General features: G+C 40.5%; 1 protein-coding gene across 1 annotated transcript in view; it reads right to left on the reverse strand.

The window, feature by feature from the left end:
• Positions 1-26,560, reverse strand: part of npas3 (neuronal PAS domain protein 3) — a 383,046-nt gene that overhangs the window by 160,802 nt on the left and 195,684 nt on the right. Inside the window, exon 5 of the mRNA XM_085768276.1 lies at positions 17,095-17,177. Within this exon, the coding sequence (XP_085624402.1) occupies positions 17,095-17,177 (83 nt within the window). The remainder of the gene's footprint in view (positions 1-17,094; positions 17,178-26,560) is intronic.

Genomic DNA, 26,560 nt, shown 5'->3' on the forward strand with positions numbered 1-26,560 from the left:
TTTCTTTCCTCCACCTTTCCTCTATTCATCCTTCTTTCTTTCTTTTTTCTTTAATTCTTTCTTCCTTCCTCCATCGTCCATTCATTCTTTCTTCTTTTTCTTTCTTTCTTCCTTCCTTCCTTTCTTTCTTTTCTTTCTCTGTTGAAATTCAGTCCCTCTCTCAAGGTTGTTATCTCTCTCTCTCTCTCTCTCCTCCTCTCTCTCTCTCATCAGCATCACGTCGGCCATGGCTGGGGGGTCAAAGTTCACGGCGATCCTCCCGCCTGCGGGGTCGTCCCACCGGACGCTTTGACTGACAGCAATCAGGACTAACCAACCTCCTCCCCCCTCCCCCTCTTCCTCCCCCTCTTCCCCTCTTCCCCCCTCCCTCCCTCCCCCTCTTCTCCCCTTCCACCTGTCAAGACAAAGTGGTTCATGTGTGTGTGTGTGGACCATTTCCTCTGTCATTTTTAATTATCCAAATCATATTCAGCTTCATACGTTTGCCCCCCCCCTCCTCTCCCTCCCTCTTTTCCTCCTCCCTCCCTCCCTCCATCCTCGAAAAAAAAAGAAGAAAAGAAAGAGAAAACTCCCATAATCCCCCAGTCCGCCCTGTCAGGAGGGTTAGCGTCCCGCCGCCATTAGCATAAGAGCGTGTTTGTTTAAAGAGCCGTCCCGCCTATGAAATCAAACAATTAGCGATGCAGACAAGCGGCGGCCTATTGACTGCATAAATAATACCACCCCGCACTCCTTTTTTTTCCACTCCCCCTTTCTTTCTTTTTTTTCTTTCATTCTTTCCTCATCCTCCAATCCTTCATCTTTCTTTCTTTCATCCTCATTTCCTCCATCCTTCTTTCTTTCATCCTCCTTTCCTCCATCCTTCTTTCTTCCTTCCTTCCTCCTTCCCTCCATTATCTGTCCTTCTTTATTTCTTCTTTTTCCTTTCTTTCATCCTCCTTTCTTTCCTTCATCCTTCCTCCATCCTTTCTTTCTTTTTCCTTCCTTCTTCCTTTCATCCTCCTTTCCTCCGTCTTTCTTTCTTTCTTTCTTTCTTCTTTCTATTTCTTTCCTCCTCCGTCTTTCTTTCTTTCTTTCATCTCATCCTTCCTCCATCCTTTCTTTCTTTTTCCTTCCTTCTTCCTTTCTTTCATCCTCCTTTCCTCTGTCTTTCTTTCTTTCTTTCTTTCTTTCTTTCTTTCTTCTTTCTATTTCTTTCCTCCTCCGTCTTTCTTTCTTTCTTTCTTTCTTTCTTTCTTTCTTTCTTTCCTTCATCTCATCCTTCCTCCATCCTTTCTTTCTTTTTCCTTCCTTCTTCCTTTCATCCTCCTTTCCTCCGTCTTTCTTTCTTTCTTTCTTTCTATTTCTTTCCTCCTCCGTCTTTCTTTCTTTCTTTCTTTCCTTCATCTCATCCTTCCTCCATCCTTTCTTTCTTTTTCCATCCTTCTTCCTTTCTTTCATCCTCCTTTCCTCCGTCTCTCTTTCTTTCTTTCTTTTTTCTATTTCATTCCTCCTCCGTCCGTCCTTCTTTATTTCTTCTTTTTTTCCTTTCTTTCACTCGTCTTCCCCCCCCCCCCCTTTCTTTCTTTCTTTTTTTTCTTTCATTCTTTCGCTCTCTGGACACTTCGTTTATTGGTTCAGACCTCCTCTACTCCTCTACTCCTCCCTCCCTCCCTCCCTCCGTCCATCTCTCCTTCTCTGCAGTTATTCCCACCGCTAATGAACCTGGCGGACCTCACAGGAAGTCAGTCAGAGAGAGGCAGAGAGGGAGAGAAGAGGGGGGTTGTGGGTAATCAGGATGCGCGGCTCGACGCTCACCGCCGTGACCTTTAGTCTCGCCGCTGCCGGGTCACGGCGGGCCTCTGGAGTCATCTGGGCATGCAGGCAGGCAGGCGGGCGGGCGGGAAGGCTGAGGAAGGCTGGGCGAAGGCTGGCGAAACCCGGCTGAAACCTCTCTCTCTCTCTCTTTTGAATATGCAGCTCTTAAAAATTCATCTCAAGGCCTCAGAGTTCAGACAGACAGAGAGAGAGAGAGAGAGAGAGAAATGTATCTGAAATGCTACGTGTGTGTGTGTGTGTGTGTGTGTGTGTGTGTGTGTGTGTATAATCCGAGCTAAATGAAGACGTTCTCAGATTTTTCGTCCTCTGTTCAGAAACCTCACACATGTTTTCATTAAATAAAAATTCTGAGACACTGCAGGTGAATAGGGTAAAAAAAAAAATGAACTAACAGATATCACCATGAAACCTCCCAAGTTTATCCCTCACATTAAGACAAATATTTTTTGTATTACAAGTTTTGTCAAATTGTATGTTTAAATATGTAAATGAGGCATGTCTAATTAAATATGCACTAATTTGCATATTAGGCGGGTGCATATATGAAAAAAAAACACCTAACCCTAAAAAAATTCTAACAAAAGGTTTCTCAGCTGTTTTTTATAGTATTAGTTGTCCTTAATAACATACTAAAAGTTTACCAAAGTTTGACCACTAGAAAGGTGTCATTTTCAAGATGGCGTCCAAGATGGATAGGAAGCCTGGGGAGACACCAGAGGTGAATAGGGTAAAAAAAAAAAATTAACTAACAGATATCACCAAGAAACCTCCCAAGTTTATCACTCACATTAAGACAAATATTTTTTGTATTACAAGTTTTGTCAAATTGTGTGTTTAAATATGTAAATGAGGCCATATCTAATTAAATATGCACTAATTTGCATATTAGGCGGGTGCATATATGAAAAAAAAACACCTAAAAAAACTCTAACAAGAGGTTTCTCAGCTGTTTTTTTATAGTATTAGATGTCCTTAATAACATACTAAAAGTTTACCAAAGTTTGACCACTAGAAAGGTGTTATTTTCAAGATGGCGTCCAAGATGGATAGGAAGCCTGGGGAGACACCAGAGGTGAATAGGGTAAAAAAAAAAAAATTAACTAACAGATATCACCATGAAACCTCCCAAGTTTATCACTCACTTTAAGACAAATATTTATTGTATTACAAGTTTTGTCAAATTGTATGTTTAAATATGTAAATGAGGCTTGTCTAATTAAATATGCACTAATTTGCATATTAGACGGGTGCATATATGAAAAAAAAACACCTAACCCTAAAAAAATTCTAACAAAAGGTTTCTCAGCTGTTTTTTATAGTATAGTTTTATGGCGTCCAAGATGGATAGGAAGCCTGGGGAGACACCATCCATCTTGGACGCCATCTTGAAAATAACACCTTTCTAGTGGTCAAACTTTGGTAAACTTTTAGTATGTTATTAAGGACATCTAATAGTATAAAAAACAGCTGAGAAACCTTTTGTTAGAAATTTTTTAGGGTTAGGTGTTTTTTTTTCATATATGCACCCGCCTAATATGCAAATTAGTGCATATTTAATTAGACATGCCTCATTTACATATTTAAACATACAATTTGACAAAACTTGTAATACAAAAAATATTTGTCTTAATGTGAGTGATAAACTTGGGAGGTTTCATGGTGATATCTGTTAGTTAATTTTTTTTTTTTACCCTATTCACCTCTGGTGGAGCAAGTTTTTCTTCCTTATTACAAGCACAAAAAACTTGCTTCCACTGGCAGATTTTTCTACTTATTTCAAGTGAAAATTAGTTTGAAACAAGTGAAAATGATCTAAAAACAAGATTAGGGATTAGTTTTGACTAGAAATGAGACATTTTGACAAGAAATAAGACAAATATTGTGGGAAAGGTTTTGAGTTTTTGCAGTGTAATTGTTCAGGAGAGAGAGAGCTTTACAATGACACCTGACATGACATGGGACAGACTAACTTCTGGTGAATTTAGGAGAAATCTACAGACAGAAGAGACAAAATGAAGTAAAATAAAAACCTTAATGTGGATTTTCTACCATTTCTTTTCCACTTTTCTGAAAGAATACATGTTAAAGAAGAAAAATAGCCCAAAACCTCAACAACAACAACAACTATGATAACACACTAACAACTGGTTTCTCATCTCTGTCCTGTTTGATCTGCATGATGCGTTCAAGTCCTTCACCTGCAGCTGTTTGCAGACAAGGACGAAGACAACGCTGCTGCCTTTCGCTGCGCGGCGTGTAAAACAGATGTAAGGTGCCCCGGCGTGTTGTCACGGCGATGAGGATGGGGGGGAAGGAAATTAAAGACGACAGCGACGCCCGCGCAGACACGACGGCGACAAACGTTTCCTGTCAGGCCCCTGTCAATCAAACTGTCAGCCAATGAGTGTCACCGTAGGTAAAAAAATTAGACGTGGAGACGTTGAGGCGGATGACAGGACGGCACCGTTGCATTATGGGATGTGTCACGGCTCAGGAAGTGTGTGTGTGTGTGTGGATGTGTGCAGGTGAGACAGGAAGTAGATCCACACAGCTCACACTGCAAAAACTCAAACTGTTACCAAGAATATTTGTCTTATTTCTAGTCAAAATGTCATTTCTAATCAAAACTAATCTCATTATACTTAAAATAAGACTCATCACATACAAATTTGCTTGTTTTTAGACACTTTTTACTTATTTCAAACATATTTTCACTTGAATTAAGTAGAAAAATCTGATAGTGGGGCAAGTTTTTCATTACAAGCTCAAAAAACTTGCTTTCACTGGCAGATTTTTCTACTTATTTCAAGTGAAAATATGTTTGAAACAAGTAAAAAGTGTCTAAAAACAAGCACATTTTTATGTGATGAGTTTTATTTTAAGTATAATGAGATTTGTTTTGACAAAATGTGTTTGAAACAAGTGGAAATGATCTAAAAACAAGTTCATTTGTAGGTGATTAGTCTTATTTTAAGTGGAAAGAGATTAGTTTTGACTAGAAATGAGACATTTTGACAAGAAATAAGACAAATATTCTTGGAAAGATTTTGAGTTTTTGCAGTGCAGACTCACTTTGCATGGACTCAGAGATGTGTCGTGTGTGTGTTCATGCTGAGTCTGTGCACCTGTGTGTCTGTGTGTGTGTGTGCGTGCGTGTGTGTGTGAAGGAAGTAACATTGTTACCACGGCGACATTAAAACCCCCGGACACCTGTGCAGCTGCAGCATCATCAGCTGATTTTATGCAGCGAAGTTAAAGCGAAATTAAAGTGCAGCTCGGACAAAAACATAAAAAGCCTTTTATGTTTTTAATTCAAAGCACCTGAACGCATCACGGAGCAAAACCAGACGATGACGACGACTTCAGGTCCTTATCTCCTCACCTCCTCGCCTCCTTCCCTTGTCTCCTAGGAGCAGGTGTGACCCCTCCCCCCTCCTTCCCTCCGTCAGGCTGTTAAACCTGAATCTCTCTCTCTCTCTCTCACACTTTCTTTCTTCTTTCTGCTTCTTCCTCTTCATCAATCACTCTCTAATTGTTCACACTCTTTGGACAAACACACACACACACACAGTTTACTTTACCCCCCCTCCCCCCTCCTCCCCCTCCTCCTCTCCCACCTCCTCCCTGTATTTAATTAGTATCCGTCTGTCCGGTGTCTCTTCATCTTCAAACACCACATGGTGTCTTTAAACGCACCAAACACCGATCTGCTCTTTAAAGTCCTCAAAAAAAACTAAATAAACACGACAGTTTCACTTCATCAGCAACAACTAAACTTCCTGACCCGTGGCGACCCACCCACCCGTCCACCGTCGTCGTGGTGATTCACTGCTGTCGCCACGACGACAACAGCTCCTCAAACTTTTTTTTTTTTTTCGAGACACTCACAGCGACCTCACGACGACGACGACCCGGTCTGGGCAGCGGCCGATCGACCCTGAACGCCTCACAGGAGGAAGAGGTGATTTAGTTTTGCTTCAACTTCCAAACACACACACACACACACACACACACACACACACACACTCATAAATCTGACTTTATATGGATGTAAACTTTATTTTAAATCAATTAAATTCCTTTAATCTTTGCACATTTTGTCTGAGCTTTTACTGTTTTTAAGCGCAAATCAAGGTCAAGTTACCAAATATTGTTATTCACCCTTCGAATGTAATAATGTTTCCAAAATATTATATGAAATATATAAAAACACACAGATAAAGTTAAAGGAATATGTATTGATTACATAAAAAAAAAAAACTTATTCTAAACGTATAAAACTTAGCTTAAACTTAAATAACTCATTTTATTTGTCAAAACTGAGTTACCAAAACTGGTTACTTGCTTGATAAAAGAGTAATGGTGAAGTTCAAATTGTAAGTAATTCAGTCGCTTTATTTATTTATTTACTTATTAATTCATTAGCGCGAGCGACCGCATCACGCAGCCGTAATGAAAAACAAAACACAAATCTTTAGTGTTTCTATGGTTAAAATGTGAATAATGCATGTAGATTATTACAGTCTGCAGGGAAAAGGAGGAGCACTTCCACTACACTGAGCATCACCATGTTTCATTATGACTGAAGGAGACAGAGGAAGAACTGACTAACTAACTAACTAACTAACTAACTACTGTAACAAACTAACTAACTAACTAACTTACTGACTACTGTAACTAACTAACTAACTAACTAACTAACTAACTACTGTAACTTACTTACTTAATTAATTAATTAATTAATTAACTAACTAACTAACTAACTAACTAACTAACTAACTAACTACTGTAACTAACTAACTAACTACTGTAACTAACTAACTAACTAATTAACTAACTAACTACTGTAACTAACTAACTAACTAACTACTGTAACTAACTAACTAACTAACTAATTAACTAACTAACTAACTACTGTAACTAACTAACTAACCACTTAATTAATTAATTAATTAATTAACTAACTAACTAACTACTGTAACTAACTAACTAACTAACTAACTAACTAACTACTGTAACTAACTAACTAACTAATTAACTAACTAACTAACTACTGTAACTAACTAACTAACTAACTAATTAACTAACTAACTAACTACTGTAACTAACTAACTAACTAACTAACTAACTAACTAACTAACTACTGTAACTAACTAACTAACTAATTAACTAACTAACTAACTACTGTAACTAACTAACTAACTAACTAATTAACTAACTAACTAACTACTGTAACTAACTAACTAACTAACTAACTAACTAACAGAATGCATGGGACAAAATAAGAAACAAAAGCTCAGTCTCCGTCTCTGTCACATGAGGCTGCAGGACTTGACTTGACTTATTTAAAGGAATAGTTCACCAAAAAATGAAATGCTGATGAATACTACGGAGTAGTTTTTTATTCCTCAAAGTGAATCTGGAGACCCGGGAGGCCGGTTCCTAGTCCAACCAAAACTTTATTATTTATGAGAGTATTAGGACCAGAGTTTACTGGAAACTACGTCATTTAGGACATTTTTACAGCCTAAACAGTCCTGGATTGAATTTGCCTGCTGCGATACAGGACTGTTTAGGCTGTAAAAATGTCCTAAATGATAGTAGTAGTTTCCAGTCAACTCTGGACTATCTCCCTTCAGGACACTTGGATTGCAGTGGACGAGCAGTGTGGAGGAATATTAAATGGTTTTTGTGTAGTTTTATGGATGTTTGTGTGTCGGGCCCTATTACTCTCATATAAAGTTTTGGTTGGACTAGGAACCGGCCTCCCGCACTGCAAAAACTCAAAATCTTACCAAGAATATTTGTCTTATTTCTAGTCAAAATATCGTTTCTAGTCAAAACAAATCTAATTCTACTTAAAATAAGACTCATCACATTAAAAAGTAGCTTGTTTTTAGACACTTTTTACTTCTTTCATTTAGATTTTCACTTGAAATAAGTAGAAAAATCTGACAGTTGATCAAGTTTTTCTTCCTTATTACCAGCACAAAAAACTTGCTTTCACTGGCAGATTTTTCTACTTATTTCAAGTGAAAATGAGTTTGAAACAAATGAAAATGATCTAAAAACAAGTTAATTTTTAGGTGATGAGTCTTATTTTAAGTGTAAAGAGATTAGTTTTGACTAGAAATGAGACATTTTGACAAGAAATAAGACAAATATTCTTCGAAAGATTTTGAGTTTTTGCAGTGCGGGTCTCCAGATGCACTTGGAGGAATAAAAAACTACTCCGGAGTATTCATCAGCATGAGGGGGAGTCACTAATGACTGAATTTCATTTTTTTTTTTTTTTTTTGGTGAACTATTCCTTTAATGTACGGGACCCAAACTTATCATTTCTGGTTCATTGTTGTTGAATATTCACTTCCTGTCTAATAAACATAGAAAAAACTCCAACTCTCCGTCCTTCAGAGACCTGACGTCCATGTTTCTCCGCCCTAGATCTTTATTGACGACTAATAAAGTTCATGCAAATACGAGCTGCACATTCGCACACACACATGCACACACAGCTTCACATCCCTCCTTCTCTCTCTCCCTCTCTCTCTCTCTCTCTTCATTAAGCATTATCAACCTCTCTGGCCTAATCTCTCTGAAATTAGTGTCTGGTCTGCACCACCTAAGTGACTGGCTGGCATTCATTAGCGCTGCGTTTTAGCCAAATCAATCACGCCGCGCCCCGTCCGCCATGCTTTCTTAAAATGTCATCCTCAAACTTCTCACAATCAATTAAGCGGGAGATTAATGAGGCCAATTTGCCGCCAACACGTCGACCTTCCTTCGCTGCTGAAAAGGCCGCGTGCGCACACACACACACACACACACACACACACACACATAAACACACACACACACACACACACAGAGAGAGAATGTAGATAGATGCACGGTGACACATGTTTCACGTCCAGACAAACATGGACCACGACACACACTAAACACACACTAAACACACACTTTAAAGGTCCTGTAGCAACCAAAAACGTAATAACAGCCAATAACGTAATAATTTTGGCTATTTTAAATGTAATAAAGCCAATAATGTAATAACGTGCCAATACTGTAATAAAACTTTTGAGCCAATAACGTAATAACTTTTTTGCCAATAATGTAATAAGTTATTACATTATTGGCTGGTAATAACTGGTGCCGATAATGTAATAATACATAAATATGACTGCAGTTCTTGGAAATAAAAGGGTTTTTTTTTTACAGTTTTTGTGCAGTTTGCTAATTAAAAATAGGTGTGGATGACAGTGGTCATATTTATTCATCCAAGATATGTACTATCTTTCCACACTCACTCACTCACTCACTCACTCACTCACTCACTCACTCACCTGCTTAATGATATGTTTGCAAACGGAAGAAGTAAGCATTGTAGGCTATCAACAACCTCCAAAACATAACCAGACTTGTGTATTGAATGGTGTCTGCCAGCCAGTTTATGTCCCATGTTGGATAAAGTGACTTTTCAATGTTTTTTTTTGTTTTTTTTTCTTACAGTGATGATAAAGCAGCATAGGTTCTATATTAATACTGTGAAAGTCTAAAGGTAGATGTTTATATTGCTCCATACAGTATAAAGGTAGAGAAAGAGAGAGAGAGAGAGAGAGATGAAAGATATAAATAAAATATGACGACTATGTCATCCACTATACCTATTTTTGATTAGCAAACTGCACAAAACTGTAAAAAAGGCTTTTATTTCCAAGAACTGCAGTCATATTTATGTATTATTACATTATTGGCACCAATTATTACATTGTCAAAGGTTTTTTTTAATACTAGGCCGATAACGTAATAACCAGCCAATAATGTAATAACTTGTTACATTATTGGCAAAAAGTTATTACGTTATTGGCTCAAAAATTTTACTACATTATTGGCACGTTATTACATTATTGGCTTTATTACATTTAAAATGGCCAGAATTATTACGTTATTGGCTGTTATTACGTTTTTGGTTGCGACAGGTCCAGTGTGTAATAATTGACAAGGTTTATTGTTAAAATCTGAATATACCACCCATGAATATATCAGTATAAGTGTATAATCGCTATAAAATAACAATTGTTTGGTTTTCGTCGCCTTATAATTCTTCTTTTATATCTATATATACTGTAACAAGGGTCTTGCTTTAGAGAAAGTCGCCATCTCGCGCCGCCATGTTTGTACGGCAGCCTGAAGGGAAAATCGAGCCAATCAGAGAGGACGTTTCAAGAGTTTCACATTCATAAATAAACCAAAACAGCAGACATATGGTAAAATGGTTTAGATCTTCACCTCATCGCTCCATGCTCCTGAAATACTCCCATTTTACACACTGCACCTTTAAGCAAGAACCTTTTTTACACCTTTTTTTTTTTTACAGAGGTGTAGCCCAGATGTTTCTGAGCCTTCGTCTTATTGGCTGATGAAGATGCAGCAGCTCTTCCTCCTTCTTCACTGCGGTAAATGTTTCACCAGTTTACAAAATGACAATAAAATATGTTGTGAATTTGCAGTTTTGTCTAGATATCTGTGACGCTGATGACCTTCATTAATCTAATTATCTCCTCTGACATGGACTCATTAATGTGCAGCTGCGTGGACACGTCTGGGAACATCTGGCTTCAACATGTTGATTTAAAGGACAATTCCAGGCGAATTCAACTCAGGGGTGTATTTTTCTATCATTTTAGGTCTAAAAGAAGGAATCTGAAGATTTTCAGTTTAATCGCTCCTGTTTTGCGGTAGTTGTGTCTGTCCCCGCATCGCCACGGCAGCAATGAATGGGAGTGGATGCAGTTCCGCTGTTTAGGCTGTTTACAGCCCTCAAAGCCGCAATTTTTTTCCACAGACAGCATCAGATGGCGACTCAAACATGCACCGAGAAGTTTATTTACTTCAAGCAAGCCGACATGTTTGTAAAACTAGATCTAATTCAAAGTCTCCCGGAGTCTCGCGCGAGATCCAGTTGCCGTGCTCGGTGTGTTCACGTGCAGTCGGAAGCTCCCGTTTGTGTCATAAACACAGGAAAATCAACTCTTTACTTGCTTCAAGTAAAAAAAAATTCTCGGTGCATGTTTGATTAGCCACCTGACGCTGTCTGTGGGAAAAAATGTACACTTCAAGCAAGTAAAGAGTTGATATTCCTGTGTTTATGACACAAGCGGTAGCTCCTACTGCACCTGAATACACCAGCACTGCAACTTCGGACTCGCGTGAGACTCCGGGAGACTTTGAATTAGATCTAGTTTTACAAACATGTCGGCTTGCTTGAAGTAAATAAACTTCTCGGTGCATGTTTGAGTAGCCATCTGACGCTGTCTGTGGAAAAAAATTGCGGCTTTGAGGGATGTAAACAGCCTAAACAGCGGAACTTACATCCACTCCCATTCATTGCTGCCGTGGCGATGCAGGGACAGACGCAACTACCGCAAAACAGGAGCGATTAAACTGAAAATCTTCAGATTCCTTCTTTTAGACCTAAAATGATAGGAAAATACACCCCCGAGTTGAATTTGCCTGGAATTGTCCTTTAATAAAACTTTTAAAAAACTGAGACAAACAGAGGTGGAGGAGACTAAAGAGTAAAGACTAAAGACTAAAGACTGAAACTCTGTGATCCACCTGTACGTCACCTGACTGACTTCCTCCTACGGCCACTAGAGGTCGTCTAGCTCCACTTCCTGTTGGTTCACTGTTTAAACTTTACACTGCCGTGCTTTTATTGTGAAGGAGTTACAGGAACGATGGACTAAATGTTTGTAGTTCATGTTTTCTTTCTTTCTTTCTTTCTTTCTTTCTTTCTTTCTTTCTTTCTTTCTTTCTTTCTTTCTTTCTTTAATCCATCCTTCTGTCTTTCTTCCTTCCTCTTGTCATCCTTTCCTCCATCCTCCGTCTCTTTCTTTCTTTTTCTGTCTTTCTTTCTTTCTCCTTCCCTCCACCATCTGTCCTTCTTTATTTCTTTTGTTCATCCTCCTTTCCACATCCTCCAATCCTTCATCTTTCAGCATCCTTTTCCCATCCTCTTTCCTCCATCCATCCATCCTTCTTTCTTTCTTCTTTCATTCTTTCCACTTTCCTTCTTCCATCCTTCAATCTTTATTTTTCCTTCCTCCTTTCTTTCTTTCTTTCTTTCTTTCTTTCTTTCTTTCTTTCTTTCCTCCATTTCTTCTTTTTCTTTATTTCATTCTCCTTTCCTCTGTCCATCCATCCTTCTTTCTTTATTTTTTCTTTCATACAACATTCCTTCCTTCCTCCATCCTTCATTCATTCTTTCTTCTTTTTCTTTCTTTCCTCCTCCTTTCATCTGTCATTCTTTCTTTCTTCTTTTTCTTTATTTCCTCCTCCTTTCATCTTTCTTTCTTTCTTTCTCTGTTGAAATTCACCATCTGGGAACATTTGGCTGGAACTGTACGTCACCTGACTTTTGTGCTTTTATTGTGAAGGAGTTACAGGAACGATGGACTTAATGTTTGTAGTTCATGTTTTCTTTCTTTCTTTAATCCATCCTTCTGTCTTTCTTCCTTCCTCTTGTCATCCTTTCCTCCATCCTCCGTCTCTTTCTTTCTTTTTCTGTCTTTCTTTCTTCCTCCTTCCCTCCACCATCTGTCCTTCTTTATTTCTTTTGTTCATCCTCCTTTCCACATCCTCCAATCCTTCATCTTTCAGCATCCTTTTCCCATCCTCTTTCCTCCATCCATCCATCCTTCTTTCTTTCTTCTTTCATTCTTTCCACTTTCCTTCTTCCATCCTTCAATCTTTCTTTATTTTTCCTTCCTCCTTTCTTTCTTTCTTTCTTTCTTTCTTTCTTTCTTTCTTTCTTTCTTTCTTTATTTCTTTCTTTCTTTCTTCCTTCCCTCCATTTCTTCTCTTTCTTTATTTCATTCTCCTTTCCTCCATCCATCCATCCTTCTTTCTTTCTTTTTTCTTTCATACTACATTCCTTCCTTCCTCCATCCATCCTTCATTCATTCTTTCTTCTTTTTCTTTCTTTCCTCCTCCTTTCATCTGTCATTCTTTCTTTCTTCTTTTTCTTTCTTTCCTCCTCCATTCATCTTTCTTTCTTTCTTTCTCTGTTGAAATTCACCATCTGGGAACATCTGGCTGGAACTGTACGTCACCTGACTTTTGTGCTTTTATTGTGTTACAGGAACGATGGACTAAATGCTGTAAAATGCAACACACACATATACACAGATACACACACACACACACACACACACACACACACACACACACACACACACACACACACACCCCTCCCCTCATCCAGGTGAGTGGAGACCCCTGCACACTGTCGGTGTCACTTCCAATCTCACAGCTGCCTCAATCTGCCCCGTATGGTTGTCATAGCAACTCTCCGGGGATTATAACAAGGTATTATGGGATGTCTAGTGTCTCGAGCTGCAGGATCAGCAGCGCGCGGTGTCGGTGTTAACACTCATAACACACACACACACGCTCAGCGCAGCGTGAGCGACTCAGCTGCTCTCACTTGTTCCATCCTCATGTTAACACACTCATACACACTCATACACACACACACACACACACACACACACACATATATGCACACACACAGACGACAAAATGATGTGCAGAGCGGCGGAAGAGGAGAGCCGGTTGTCACGGCGACATGCCCCGCTCCGTGCCGTGCTGCTGCTGCGGGATTAAAGCGCGACAGATAAAGAACAAATGCAGAAACAAGGACTTGTGATAGATACGCTGATGCTCGACACCCTCCTCCTCTTCCTCCTCCTCCTCCTCCTCTTCCTCCTCTTCTCTCTCCTCCTCCTCCTGTTGCATTCTGGGAACAGCGCCCTCTAGCTGTCAGCATCACACTGATAGTTAGTACAAATGCTCTGATTCATTTTAAAACTCTATATAATTCTCCTAAAAAACCAAATCCTCCTCCTCTGTGGAGCTACAAATCCTGCGATACAAAGTATTGGATGGGGGGGCGGGGCTTAGTTGTGACATCACAAAGTGACAGGAAGTCCTGACGGCTGGTTTTAAGGCTCAGTTTCTGAATACAGGCTGTGTGCATTTCTCTGTGGACTGAGGCTTTGATACTTTCACAGTATTAATACAGAACCTAGAGCTGCTTTATAATCACACTACACATGGACATCTACCTTTATACTGTATGGAGCTTTAATACAAACATCTACCTTTATACTGTATGGAGCTTTAACACAAACATCTACCTTTATACTGTATGGAGCTTTAATACAAACATCTACCTTTATACTGTATGGAGCTTTAACACAAACATCTACCTTTATACTGTATGGAGTTTTAACACAAACATCTACCTTTATACTGTATGGAGCTTTAACACAAACATCTACCTTTATTTTGAAGGAGCTTTAACACAAACATCTACCTTTATACTGTATGGAGCTTTAATACAACATCTACCTTTATTCTGAAGGAGCTTTAACACAAACATCTACCTTTATTTTGAAGGAACTTTAACACAAACATCTACCTTTATTCTGAAGGAGCTTTAACACAAACATCTACCTTTATTCTGAAGGAGCTTTAACACAAACATCTATGTTTAAATTATTATAAGGAGCTTTAGAAAAGTGGCCTTGTCTCGTCTTTACTCAGTTAGACACGACCGAATTGAACAGAATATAATTGGACAGTCTAAATGTGAGTGTTATTATTAATATTTTAACAGTCGTGTTTCAGTTTGTCACCAACTCTTCATATCTGCAGGATTTTGATTTTTTTCTTCCTGTCTGGATTCTTGAATATGATAAAGGGATTAAAAAAAATGAAAAAAAAAGTACAAGGAGATTAAGAAAAGTGTGGGTTTCTTCGCTGCGGAGGCTCACCGGTGTCAGCCAGATTATAATAATAATCAGGTGTGAGTGAGATACACACACACACACACAGACACACACACACACACACACACACACACACACACACACACACACACACACAGACACACACACAGACACACACACACACACACACACAGACACACACACAGAAAAACAAGATCTCTGGGTTTAAAAAACACACAAACAACAAAACAGAACAGTTGCACTTTTGTAGATTTACAAAATAATCTCAATAAAACGTGCACGTGTACAAATAGTGTGTATCCTGTCTTGTAACACACACACACAGACACACACACACACACACACACACACACACACAGACACACACACACACAGATTACCAGCCTCTATCAGTTGTGGTATCGCGTCAGCCTGGTTGTGATGTTAAAAGCTCAGCCTTTGGGCGGTATGTTAAACAGATAAGGAGTGGAGCATTTTAGGGATTAAAACTACAAGACACACACACACACACACACACACACACACACACCGAACGCACACACCGAACACACACACACACACACAATCCTGAGGGAGTGCGCGGCGATAACCCAGTCATTATCATACTTTCATAATTCCATTTAATAATTCAGCTTAACCGTGGCAGCAGCTGGATGTTGAGGAATAATTGAAGTCTGTGGCTGTGGTGGAAAAAATCAGAGGGTGAATTATGAGGAATCACTGCGCTAATAATTTAAAGGTGTATTACCAGGAATAATTCAGCCTCAGAAAAAAAAAAGAGAGAGCTCAAAGGCAAATCATCATCATCGGAAATAATTCAGATACAAAAATGGAGTAAAAATCCTTTTGTCTGTGTGACACGGTCTCAGATCCACAGACTCAGGACAGGAGACCAGAGGAGTTGATATTAGTTCACCACGGTCCAGACTGAGAACCACGCTGAAGCTTTAAAGTTACAATTAAAAGCTTAAAGAGATAGTTCAACATTTTGGCAAATTGGCCCATTGCCATAATCCCTATAGTCATAAAAAAAAGTCTAAATCTTTCCAAGAATATTTGTCTTATTTCTTGTCAAAATGTCTCATTTCTAGTCAAAACTAACCTCTTTCCCCTTAAAATAAGACTCATCACCTAAAATTAACTTGTTTTTAGATCATTTTCACTTGTTTCAAACTAATTTTCACTTGAAATGAGTAGAAAAATCTGCCAGTGAAATCAAGTGTGTTGTAATAAGAAAGAAAAGCAAGAAAAACTTGCTCCACTGTCAAATTTTTATTCTTATTTCAAGTGAAAAATCTGCTTGAAAGAAGTAAAAATGTCTTAGAAACAAGCTGCTTTTTATGTGATGAGTCTTATTTTAAGTAGAATGAGATTTGTTTTGACTAAAAATAAGAGAAATATTCTTGGTAAGATTTTGAGTTTTTGCAGTGTAGCAGTAGGTTCGTTACCTTTAATTGTCGGTGCAAGCTATTTTTAGAACGGCGGAGCAGAGCCGTGAGCTGCTCAGAGCTACACTACGGAGGCTCATTATGGGATTTCTTTGGTTTCCCTCATCAAACTCATCAAATACACAATCCAACAACTCCACAACGCTCTGGTGGACAAGTTGTGACCTGCACATTCACCACGCTATGAGATAATAACACAACGTTACCAGACAGAGTTGTTTTATTCATCAGAAACGAGCGACTGCAGTTGTAGATAAAGTTAGGTTAATGTTTATCTGTCCTAGCCTGCTCGGTTAGCGTTGGGGTTTAGGTTAAAACGAGTAGTGGGAGGAGCTTTGTTGCCGTGGTTGCGATCAGGATGGGTAGAAGATACAAAGATGGGAAAACAACTGTGTAACAGGTAGCTAAACATGTGTGTGAGGTTTCAACAATGTCACAAAGCCAACAAATTACGAGCCATGTTCTGTTTTTTCCTTTTTTTTCTTTTTTTCATTGGATGTCATCGATTGTTACCATGGTTACATCGGCCTGTTAGCCAGCGGGGTCAGCTGTCAGATGTGTGGATCAACGTCACTGAGCGACACATGAAAAGTCGTGGGACGAGCAACTCTGTAGCAGCGCCTAATGATCCCTCTGTGTGTGTGCGTGTGTGTACAGTGTGTGTGTGTGTGTGTGTGTGTGTGTGTGTACAGTGTGTGTGTGTGTGTGTACAGTGTGTGTGTGTGTGTGTGTGTGTGTGTGTGTGTGTACAGTGTGTACAGTGGATTGATTCTGCATCATGTTGAGTGGCTGAATGATGCAACAGTGCAACAACAACTGGAAATTATTTATCTGAAAGAAACCCAAGGCACTGAAAATTTAACTGGATCAATTGCGTCTGTGTGTGTCTGTGTGTGTCTGTGTGTGTCTGTGTGTGTCTGTGTGTGTGCGTGCGTGTGTGCGTGAAGCTTGTTATTGTGCGTCATCCATGTGTGAACACAAAACACTTCCTGTCAGTCAGTCTCAGTCCTTACCTGTAAAATGTGGCTGCCCAGGTGAGGTTCGAAGATCTCCGAGGCGACGGCGCTGGGACTCCTCCTCCGCTGGGTACCGATAGCTAAACACACAAACGCACACAAACGCACACACACACACACACACACACACACACACACACACATGCACAAACATACATTCACACACACACACACACACACACACACAAGGAGAGAAAAAGCACAGGACAGGACAGAAGAAGACCGGTGAGACTCAGACACATTGATACGAGCAAAGCTACACACACACACACACACACACACACAAATACATATTCACACACACGCACACACACACACACACACTCACTTTTATACAGCCTAGCGTGACGAACACACATGGCACAGGACAAGAGGAACCAGTGAGGTCAGGTCTGCAGAACAACGTGTGGAACAGAGTAAAGTGTTAGCATCGTTAGCGCCCCTCATTCAAAACCAATGGGATCTGTTAGCCGCCGTATCCCAGGAGCTAACGATGCTAACAACATTCAAAATCACTTTTTTTTTCATCAACATCATTTGGTCAAAGCGTTTCTAATGTAAAAGGAAACAAAACACAGAGACAGTCGATTCATTATCACAGGTAAAGTGAAGGCGGGAAGTCCAGACGGTCCTTGAACTCCTCATCAAAACATACAAAACATAAAAGTGGCATTTGAGGGACTTATAAAGAAATAACAAGTTATAAACTGCACCTTAAATGTTTCTACTTTAAAATTACTGAACAATAAATGTCCAAGTCAACATATGTGAAACTAAAATGTGTTAAAGCAAACAACAACTTCAGATCACGGTGCTCAGAAGTTTAGAAGTGGAACTATGAATTTCAGATTTAAAGGACAATTCCGGGCAAATTCAACTGGGGGCTGTATGTTCCTAACATTTTAGGTCTAAAAGAAGGAATCTGAAGATTTTCAGTTTAATTGCTCCTGTTTTGCGGTAGTTGCGTCTGTTCCCGCATCGCCACGGCAGCAATGAATGAGAGCGGATTGAAGTTCCGCTGTTTAGGCTGTTTCCATCCCTCAAAGCCACAGACAGCGTCAGATGGCGACTCAAACATGCACCCAGAAGTTTATTTACTTCAAGCAAGTCCAGAGTTGATATTCCTGGGAGCTTCCGACTGCACGTGAACACACCGAGCGTCAACTTGGGTCTCGACTCCGCCAGACGTTGAATTAGATCTAGTTTTACAAACATGTCGGCTTGTTGAAGTAAATAAACTTCTGGCTGCATGTTTGAGTCTCCATCTGACGCTGTCTGTGGCTTTGAGGGATGGAAACAGCCTAAGCAGCAGAACTTCAATCTGCTCCCATTCATTCATTGCTGTCGTGGCGATGCGGGGACAGACACAACTACCGCAAAACAGGAGACATTAAACTGAACATATTCAGATTCCTTCTTTTAGACCTAAAATGTTAGGAACATACAGCCCCGAGTTGAATTTGCTCGGAATTGTCCTTTAAACTGAGATTAAACCAGTGTTTTTCTACTTATGGACGATGTAAAGAGTGAGATTGATCTTGTTCTGGGTTGATCAGGTGTTTCAGGCATTTTCAGTCAAAAGACAAAATGTTTTTATACTGTAAAAGAAAACACAATGAGTCTGAATGAAACCAGTCGGTCATGAACCTCTCTCTGACACTTTCTCATTTATGTACTGTAAGTAAATATCCAACGATGGAAACCATGTGCTGTTTCAAAACAACACAAAAACAACAAAAATATGAAAGTGTGAAATCAAACGGTATGAAGCAGAAACAGGAAGTGTGAAGCAGCTCAGGATCTTCTACACTGACACACAGAGTGGATCATCATCATCTTTAAACAATCATCATCATCATCTCCTCTCAGTCAGCGACTCACTCCTCGGTACCTGAACGCACCGTCTGTCTGACAGCAGAGCTCTGATGGATCAGGTGTGAACAGCTGCACCCGAACCTCATCAGGATGGAGGGGGGAGGAGGGAGGAGAGAGACAGGAGGATGGAGGGAGGAGGAGAGGAGGGGAGGAGGAGGTTTATGGTGTTGATTCAGTAAAATCTGGTCTGAAACCAAACGACTTGTTCAGAGACTGAAGGAAGAGAACAACTCTCTCCCTCCATTTCATTATTGTCAACTTTCTATCCATCACTGTTCATCTCCTGAGAGAGAGACAGAGAGAGAGAGAGGGAAAGAGAGAGAATGGTTTATAGCTTTCTAAAATTTCACCCTGAGGGCAAAACTCTCTCCACAGACAGAAAGTGAAAGTACAACAGCCAGAGAGAGAGAGAGAGAGAGAGGGATGGAGAGATGGAGAGGGGGATGTGCCCTCAGGTGAAACTGTCTCTGTCTCTCTCTTCCAAAAGGAAAATGGAGTGAGAGGAAGAGGAGGACAAAGCCTCGATCGTCTGGCTGGAGAATTTGAATTTTAAAAACCTTTTCCAAAACACACACACACACACACACACACACACACACACACACACACTCTGTCACACACACACACACACACACACACACACACACACACACACACACACTGTACGTCGGGTTCATCCAAAAAGTAGAAAAATAGGTCACGAAGTGAAAAAGGAGGACGACACCGACTCGTCCTGTAACCAGCTGATTATTGATTGTGGTTGTTTTAGATAGATAGATAGATAGATAGATAGATAGATAGATAGATAGATAGATAGATAGATAGATAGATAGATAGATAGATAGATAGATAGATAGATAGATAGATAGATAGATAGATATCGTCTATATCTGATCATGTGACCAACAGGATGCACCTGATCGTCCTCCATCTTTGTTTCTTTGTTTCTGAGAGATCTTGTGTTTATGAAACTGTTCCTACAAACATCTGAGTGCGTCATACGATTAAAACATTTTTAAAGAAATCGTCTGTGGTTTTTAAAATCATTTAAGATGTGATAATCAATCAATCAATCAATCAATCAATCAATCAATCAATCAATCAATCAATCAATCAATCAATCAATCAATCAATCAATCATTCACCAGACCTTGGACATTGGTTATTACCCATAAACCACCACCTGTTCTTTAACCTTGAACCAGCTGTTATGTATATATGTCACATACGTATATACACATTATTATTTATGTCATGGCTCTACCTCAGACTATTAAACACTTTTATTTAACTATTTTTGTTTTCTTCTTTAACTTATTGATCAGTTGTCTTTGTCGTCCTTCTCTACGTCTTTTTATCCGTACGTACAAACAGTAGGCCTAACGTGAAAACTGGAGTCAAATTCTTCGTATGTGTGCAACATTTAAGTTTATTCTGATTCTGAAAACATGTTTTTATTTTCTTGGACGTGACTCGGCCTCTCTCTGCTACGACAGGTGTGATGAGCTCATTGAACGTTATGTTACCAGCTTGTTCTTCTGTTAGGTGTTTTGTTCCACTTCCTGTTTAAAACAACATTATGTGTGTACGTTGGTGCCACTTTTGGATTTTATTCTTTATATGAAACGTGTGTTTTAAAGGTCCAAGTTTCTCTTTTATTTCCATGTGTTTGTTGCATTTTATTGTCTTTTTTTTGTGTCGCTTGTTCTCATGTGAATTAAACAACTGGATTTACTTTATAACAACATGTTGTATTAAATAATATAAAATATATAATATATATAAAGCCAGAGAGAGAGAGAGAGAGAGAGTTTCAGACAGAGGGGCATTAAAACTCACTAAGAGAGAGATTTTTCTGCCCTGAGGTAATTTTCTCCTCTCTACACAACCTCCGTCCTCGTCTCCCTGCAGACCTCATTACACCAAATTTACACACACACACACACACACACACACACACACACACACACACACACACACACACACACACCCTCCTGTCGTTTTTTGGGGGCTAATGTAGCTGAATTAGGCTCAATTAATGATGTAATGAAATGCCCTTGTGAACGAGAGACTTAAAAAACAGGAGGAGGAGAAGGGGGGAGGGGCAAAAGAGGAGGGGGGAGGGAGGGGGGAGGGAGGAGGAGGAGGGAGGGGCTCAGTCTGATATGTGTGTGTGTGTGTGTGTGTGTGTGTGTGTGTGTGTGTGTGTGTGTGTGTGTGTGTGTTTGTGTGTGTTAGGGGGTTAATGTCACGTTTTGTGTGTGATAGTGTCGAGTTATGACTTGTTCAAAGATTTATATCTGAAGGAGGATGAAGGAGAAGAGGAGAAAGAAGAGAAGGAGGAAGAGGAGGAGGAGCAGGGGAAGGAGGAAGAAAGAGGTGGAGGAAGGAGGAGGAAGAGGAAGAGAAGGAGGAGGAGGAAGGAGAAGAGGAGGAGGAGGAAGAAAAGGAGGAGGAGAAGCAAGGCGGAGGATGAAGAAGATGAAGATGATGATGGAGTGGAGGTAAAGAGGAGGTGGAGTGGAGGTAAAGTAGAAAAAAGGAGGAAGAGGAGGAGGATGAGAAGGATGAAGAAGAGGGGGAGGAGGGGAAGGAGGAAGAAGAAAAAGGGGATGGAGCAGAGGTGAAGAGGAGGATAAGAAAGTAGAAAAAAGGAGGAGGAGGATGAAGAAAGGGAGGAGGAGGAGGAAGGAGAAGAAGAAGATGATGATGGAGTGGAGGTAAAGTAAGAAGAAAAAGGAGGAGGAGGAAGAGGAGGAGGAGGGGAAGGAGGAGGAAGAGGAAGAGAAGGAGGAAGAAGATGAGTGGAGGTAAAGAGGAGGTGGAGTGGTGGTAAAGTAGAAAAAAGGAGGAGGAAGAAGAGGAGTAGGAGGAAGGACAAAGTAGAAGTAGAAGAAGAGGATGATGGAGTGGAGGTGAAGAGGAGGAGGAAAAAGTAGAAAAAGGAGGAGTGACACACTGAGGCCAAAGTATTAACGACAACCTCACTCACTCCTTCTCTGTGTAATTACACAACTGCTGCTGCTGCTGCTGGATTAAAGGAGTCAACCACAACCTCCTGACCAGCGCACACACAACCGAGACGACCAGGTGTGTGTGTCTGTGTGTGTGTATTAGTGTGTGTGTGTGTGTGTGTGTGTGTGTGTGTGTGTGTGAGAGAGAGAGAGAGAGAGGAAGGTGGATAGGTACAGTTACACAAATTGCCAATTCAATTAGTGGAAGGTGTAAGAACACTGGAGAGAAAGAAGGAGAAAGAGAGAAAGAGACGGGGGGGGGGGAGAGCGGTGGCCATTTTGGCAGGATGTCAGAGCCAATTTATCAAGACCTAACAAAGGACGATGGGGATGAAAGAGAGAAAGAGAGGGAGAGATGAGGGAGGGAGGGATGGAGAGAGAGAGGGAGAGGAGAGAGGGAGGTGGACAGAGGAAAGGAGAGAGGGACAACAACATCGACAGAAGAAGGAAGAAGAGAAAAAGTAAAGGATGGAGGAGGAAGAGGAGGAGGAGCGTGCAGGTTTCAAGTGAACTTTTCACAAGTGGGTGTGGCCTAATGTGCTGATGTCACCTCTGTGACTCCGCCCACAAATTTCTGAAGCTCAGAGACCAGAAACTTTAGGAGACCAGCAGACCGTGACTCCGCCCCCTTTAGGAGACCAACAGACTATGACTCCGCCCCCTTTAGGAGACCAGCAGCCCATGACTCCGCCCCCTTTTGGAGACCAGCAGACAATGACTCCGCCCCCTTTAGGAGACCAGCAGACTATGGCTCCGCCCCCTTTAGGAGACCAGCAGACCGTGACTCCGCCCCCTTTAGGAGACCAGCAGACCGTGACTCCGCCCCCTTTAGGTCGATTCCTTCGCTTTAAAGTCACTGAAGGAAATATTGGGCTCAGTTTTCACAAGACACGTCTCTACTGAACATTTTGACAAGAAAATGGATTTGGGATTTCAGACAAATCAGGAGAACTTTGTTCCACGGTAACGTCAACTAACATTTGCAAATGCCTAATGTTCGTAATGCTAAATATTACTATGTAAATATTTAATGTTATCATAAGAAACTATGAACAGCTCACTGTCCTCTAGCGACGACTTTTATAAACACGAGGTAAATTCAACACATTGGTTAAAGCTCAGTCTGAAGGTGACAAAGACAAAACGTCAAGAATCAAGATGTGCAATTTTTTTTTTTTTTTTAAGTTTTAGATTTTTAATTGTAAAACATGTGATCAATAATAAAATATATAATCAATAAAAATAGATGGACAGGACAGGAAATGTTTTGCTTGTAAGACCAATGAAAAACATCTGGACAGAATAAGAGAGAAGAGGGGAAAGATGGGTTTTTACAAAATGGCTGAATGTTGCAGACACACACACACGTACGCTCGGCCTCCCCAGGCTGTTTAAAAAGTCATCAGCAGAAGAGACATTTGTTTTAATTAGTATCTTTTTAAAGGCGTCTTTCAACCACTTTAACTTTTCATGACCGATTCTGCTTAATAAGCTGTGCTCGCTCGCCCGCTCGATCTCTCTTTCTCTCTCTCTCTCTCCCGTCATCAAACTTTCAGCGGCCGCGTCGCCCTCGGTAACGAGCCTCGCCCTCGGTAACGAGCTCTCAGACAGATCGGCCCTCGTCTAAACGGAGGCTGAATGAATAGTTAATCATGTGGATCAGTGATCAGGATCTTTAACTTTGAAACACAGATCGTGTAACTTCAGCTGAACGATGACGAAAACGCTTCATGACCACACACGCACATTTTATTTCAGTAATATTAATACATCTTAACATGTAAATTTAATCTGTGACTAAAAAAAACACAAAACAAATAGAGACATGAAGTCAGAAATCAAAATAAATGTGAAGTTGTGTGTATGTGTGTGTAATCCAGATGTGAAAAACCAAAATACTGATTTATCCAAAGGCCATTAGCTGTTTCCCTTAAAGGGATCATCATTTTGGCAAATCGACCCATTGCCATAATCCCTATAGTCATAGCAGTAGGTTTGTTACCTTTAATTGTCGGTGCAAGCTATTTTTTAGAACGGCGGAGCAGAGCCGTGAGCTGCTCAGAGCTACGCTACGGAGGCTCATGGGATTTCATGGTTTGAAATACACAATCCAACAACTCCAAAACGCTCTGGTGGACAAGTTGTGACCTGCACATTCACCACGCTATGAGATAATAACACAACGTTACCAGACAGAGTTGTTTTAGAGGGAAATACAGAGACTGCTTGATGAAAAACTGCCCCCGACGGTAACGTGCATCAGCGGTTTTGCATGAATTTCCCTCTAAAACAACTCTGTCTGGTAACGTTGTGTTATTATCTCATAGCGTGGTGAAGGTGCAGGTCACAACTTGTCCACCAGAGCGTTGTGGAGTTGTTGGATTGTGTATTTGATGAGTTTGATGAGGGAAACCAAGAAATCCCATGAGCCTCCGTAGCGTAGCTCTGAGCAGCTCACGGCTCTGCTCCACCGTTCTAAAAACAGCTTGCACCGACAATTAAAGGTAACAAACCTACTGCTATGACTATAGGGATTATTATGGCAATGGGCCAATTTGCCAAAATGTTGAACTATCCCTTTAAAGCCTGTTGATCATCTCACAAACACACACACACTCTCTCTCTTTCTCTTGGCCTCACTTTGGTTTATGTCTTCATTCACTCTTTTCTTTGTCGTTTTCTCTGCTGGAGTTCATTGCTTTACTCTCTCTCTCTCTCTCACACACACACACACACACACACACACACACACACACACACAGACAGACACACACGCGGCTTCCTGTGTGAGTGTATAATCATCTCTGCTGTCTCTCCACTTGGCTGAGTGCCAGCTGGTGTGTGTTGGAGTCAAGGACAAGAGAGGACACAGAGAGAGAGAGGGAGAGAAGGAGAGCAACAGAGTGACAACATGGAGAAAGAAAAATGAGGACGGAGGAGGAGGACAGGGAGAGATGGATGAAGGGATGGACAGATAGAAAAATGGAAGTGATGGCGAGAGAAAAATGGATAAGAGGACGACAGAGACAGACGGAGAGAAGAGAGTGTTGTTGTTGTTGCTGTTGTCGACATGGAGACAACAAACATCTGTCATCCTTCAGTCAACATGAAGGTGAAGTCACCGTTTTGAAAACTGTTAGTTCTTTATGTCTAAACAGAAGCTCACATTACCTATTATTATTAATCAATCAATATGGATCAATGTCTACGGAAGCGTATTACATTCACTTGAATAATAATTTAAAAAATCCTGTTTTTCTGAGTAATTTATTTTCTGTTTTTCGGGGGTGGTTTTTTCGGACTTAACTTTTAGATTTCAAAATCCCGTGAGAAGCTCCTCCACCTGCAAGTCACGTAAGGACTGATTTCAAAATAAAGGTGCTACTGTACATCAAACTGCTCTGAGTGACTCTCTCTGAGGAGGAGTTCTGTAATAACAGGTCATTTCCTTTCAATATAAATCTGAATTTACTGGGAACACAGTGAAAATAAGACTGTATTTTTTTCCATGGATGTATGTTAAAGCAGAAGTAAGCGATATATTTGTGTTAATATAAGTCTTAAATAGTTCTATCTTCCGACAGCAATCACTTACATAGAGTGTTTGGTCCGAAACACGGGTCTGTCAGTCACTCTGCTCTGCTCTGAGCCGAGGAGAAAACTTTCCTCGTATCCTACAATTTTTATCCAATGAGGAGAGAGAACGGCATGCAGGGCTGTGTGTGCAGCCAAGGGATGCGCGTGAATGTGGTGACGTAGGGACGAGGACTGTTATGGTGCGTTCAAGGCAACTCGTAACTCGTGTTTTTCCGACCTGTGAAGTGGTACCAGTTCGATCTGGTACGAGTTCACGGGTCGGAAGTTACGAGTGGCCGTTATAGTGACTTTCACAGGTAAAACAGGTCGGAAAAACACGAGTGGGTTGCCTGGAACGCTACAAAGTCGTAAGTCGTGACTTGAAGCTGTAATTTACGGTTTCAAAAGCCTGCCTGGAACGCAGCATTAGCCAAACTCATTGAGTGCTGCGCTCCTTTCCAAAGTTTTAGTTAAGTGTACCGGCAATTTAGACCATTTTTGACAATTTTTGTAGAGCCACAGTGTATTCTATATTATTGCCACCAACACAAACTGTGGCTCATTTGAAAGGTGAAACTTTATGTTTCAAATGGCCACAAACCGTTTGTTTCTACGTGCCTCTGTTCCTGAGAAAACTCAAGCTAAACATGGCTGGGTTTCACCAAAATCCCTCCTTTTTTTCTAGAAAAGGAGATAGAGCGTCTTTTATGAAAGGTGCTCTGTTTGTGCCTGTCGCTCTTCTAACACTCGCATTTCTGGATCAAAGGGCTCATGTAAGATAAATATACAACAAATGTTGTTCTATTCACAAAACCACCATCGGGGGCGGGGGGGGCGCCACTAAACAACAATAACACAGAAACACAAAAACGAGAAATTACGTGGTTGGCACTCAGTGAGTTAAATGTAAAATAAAGCGCCTTTACTCAATGTGTTATTATGAGTTATACTTTTATTTTGAAGGATGTTTGTTATACGCTCCCGGATGTGTAGCTTGC

Source organism: Trachurus japonicus, chromosome 22 (genome assembly GCF_045865225.1).
Source record: "Trachurus japonicus isolate A0001 chromosome 22, Traja_1.0".
Classification (NCBI taxonomy): Eukaryota; Metazoa; Chordata; class Actinopteri; order Carangiformes; family Carangidae; genus Trachurus; species Trachurus japonicus.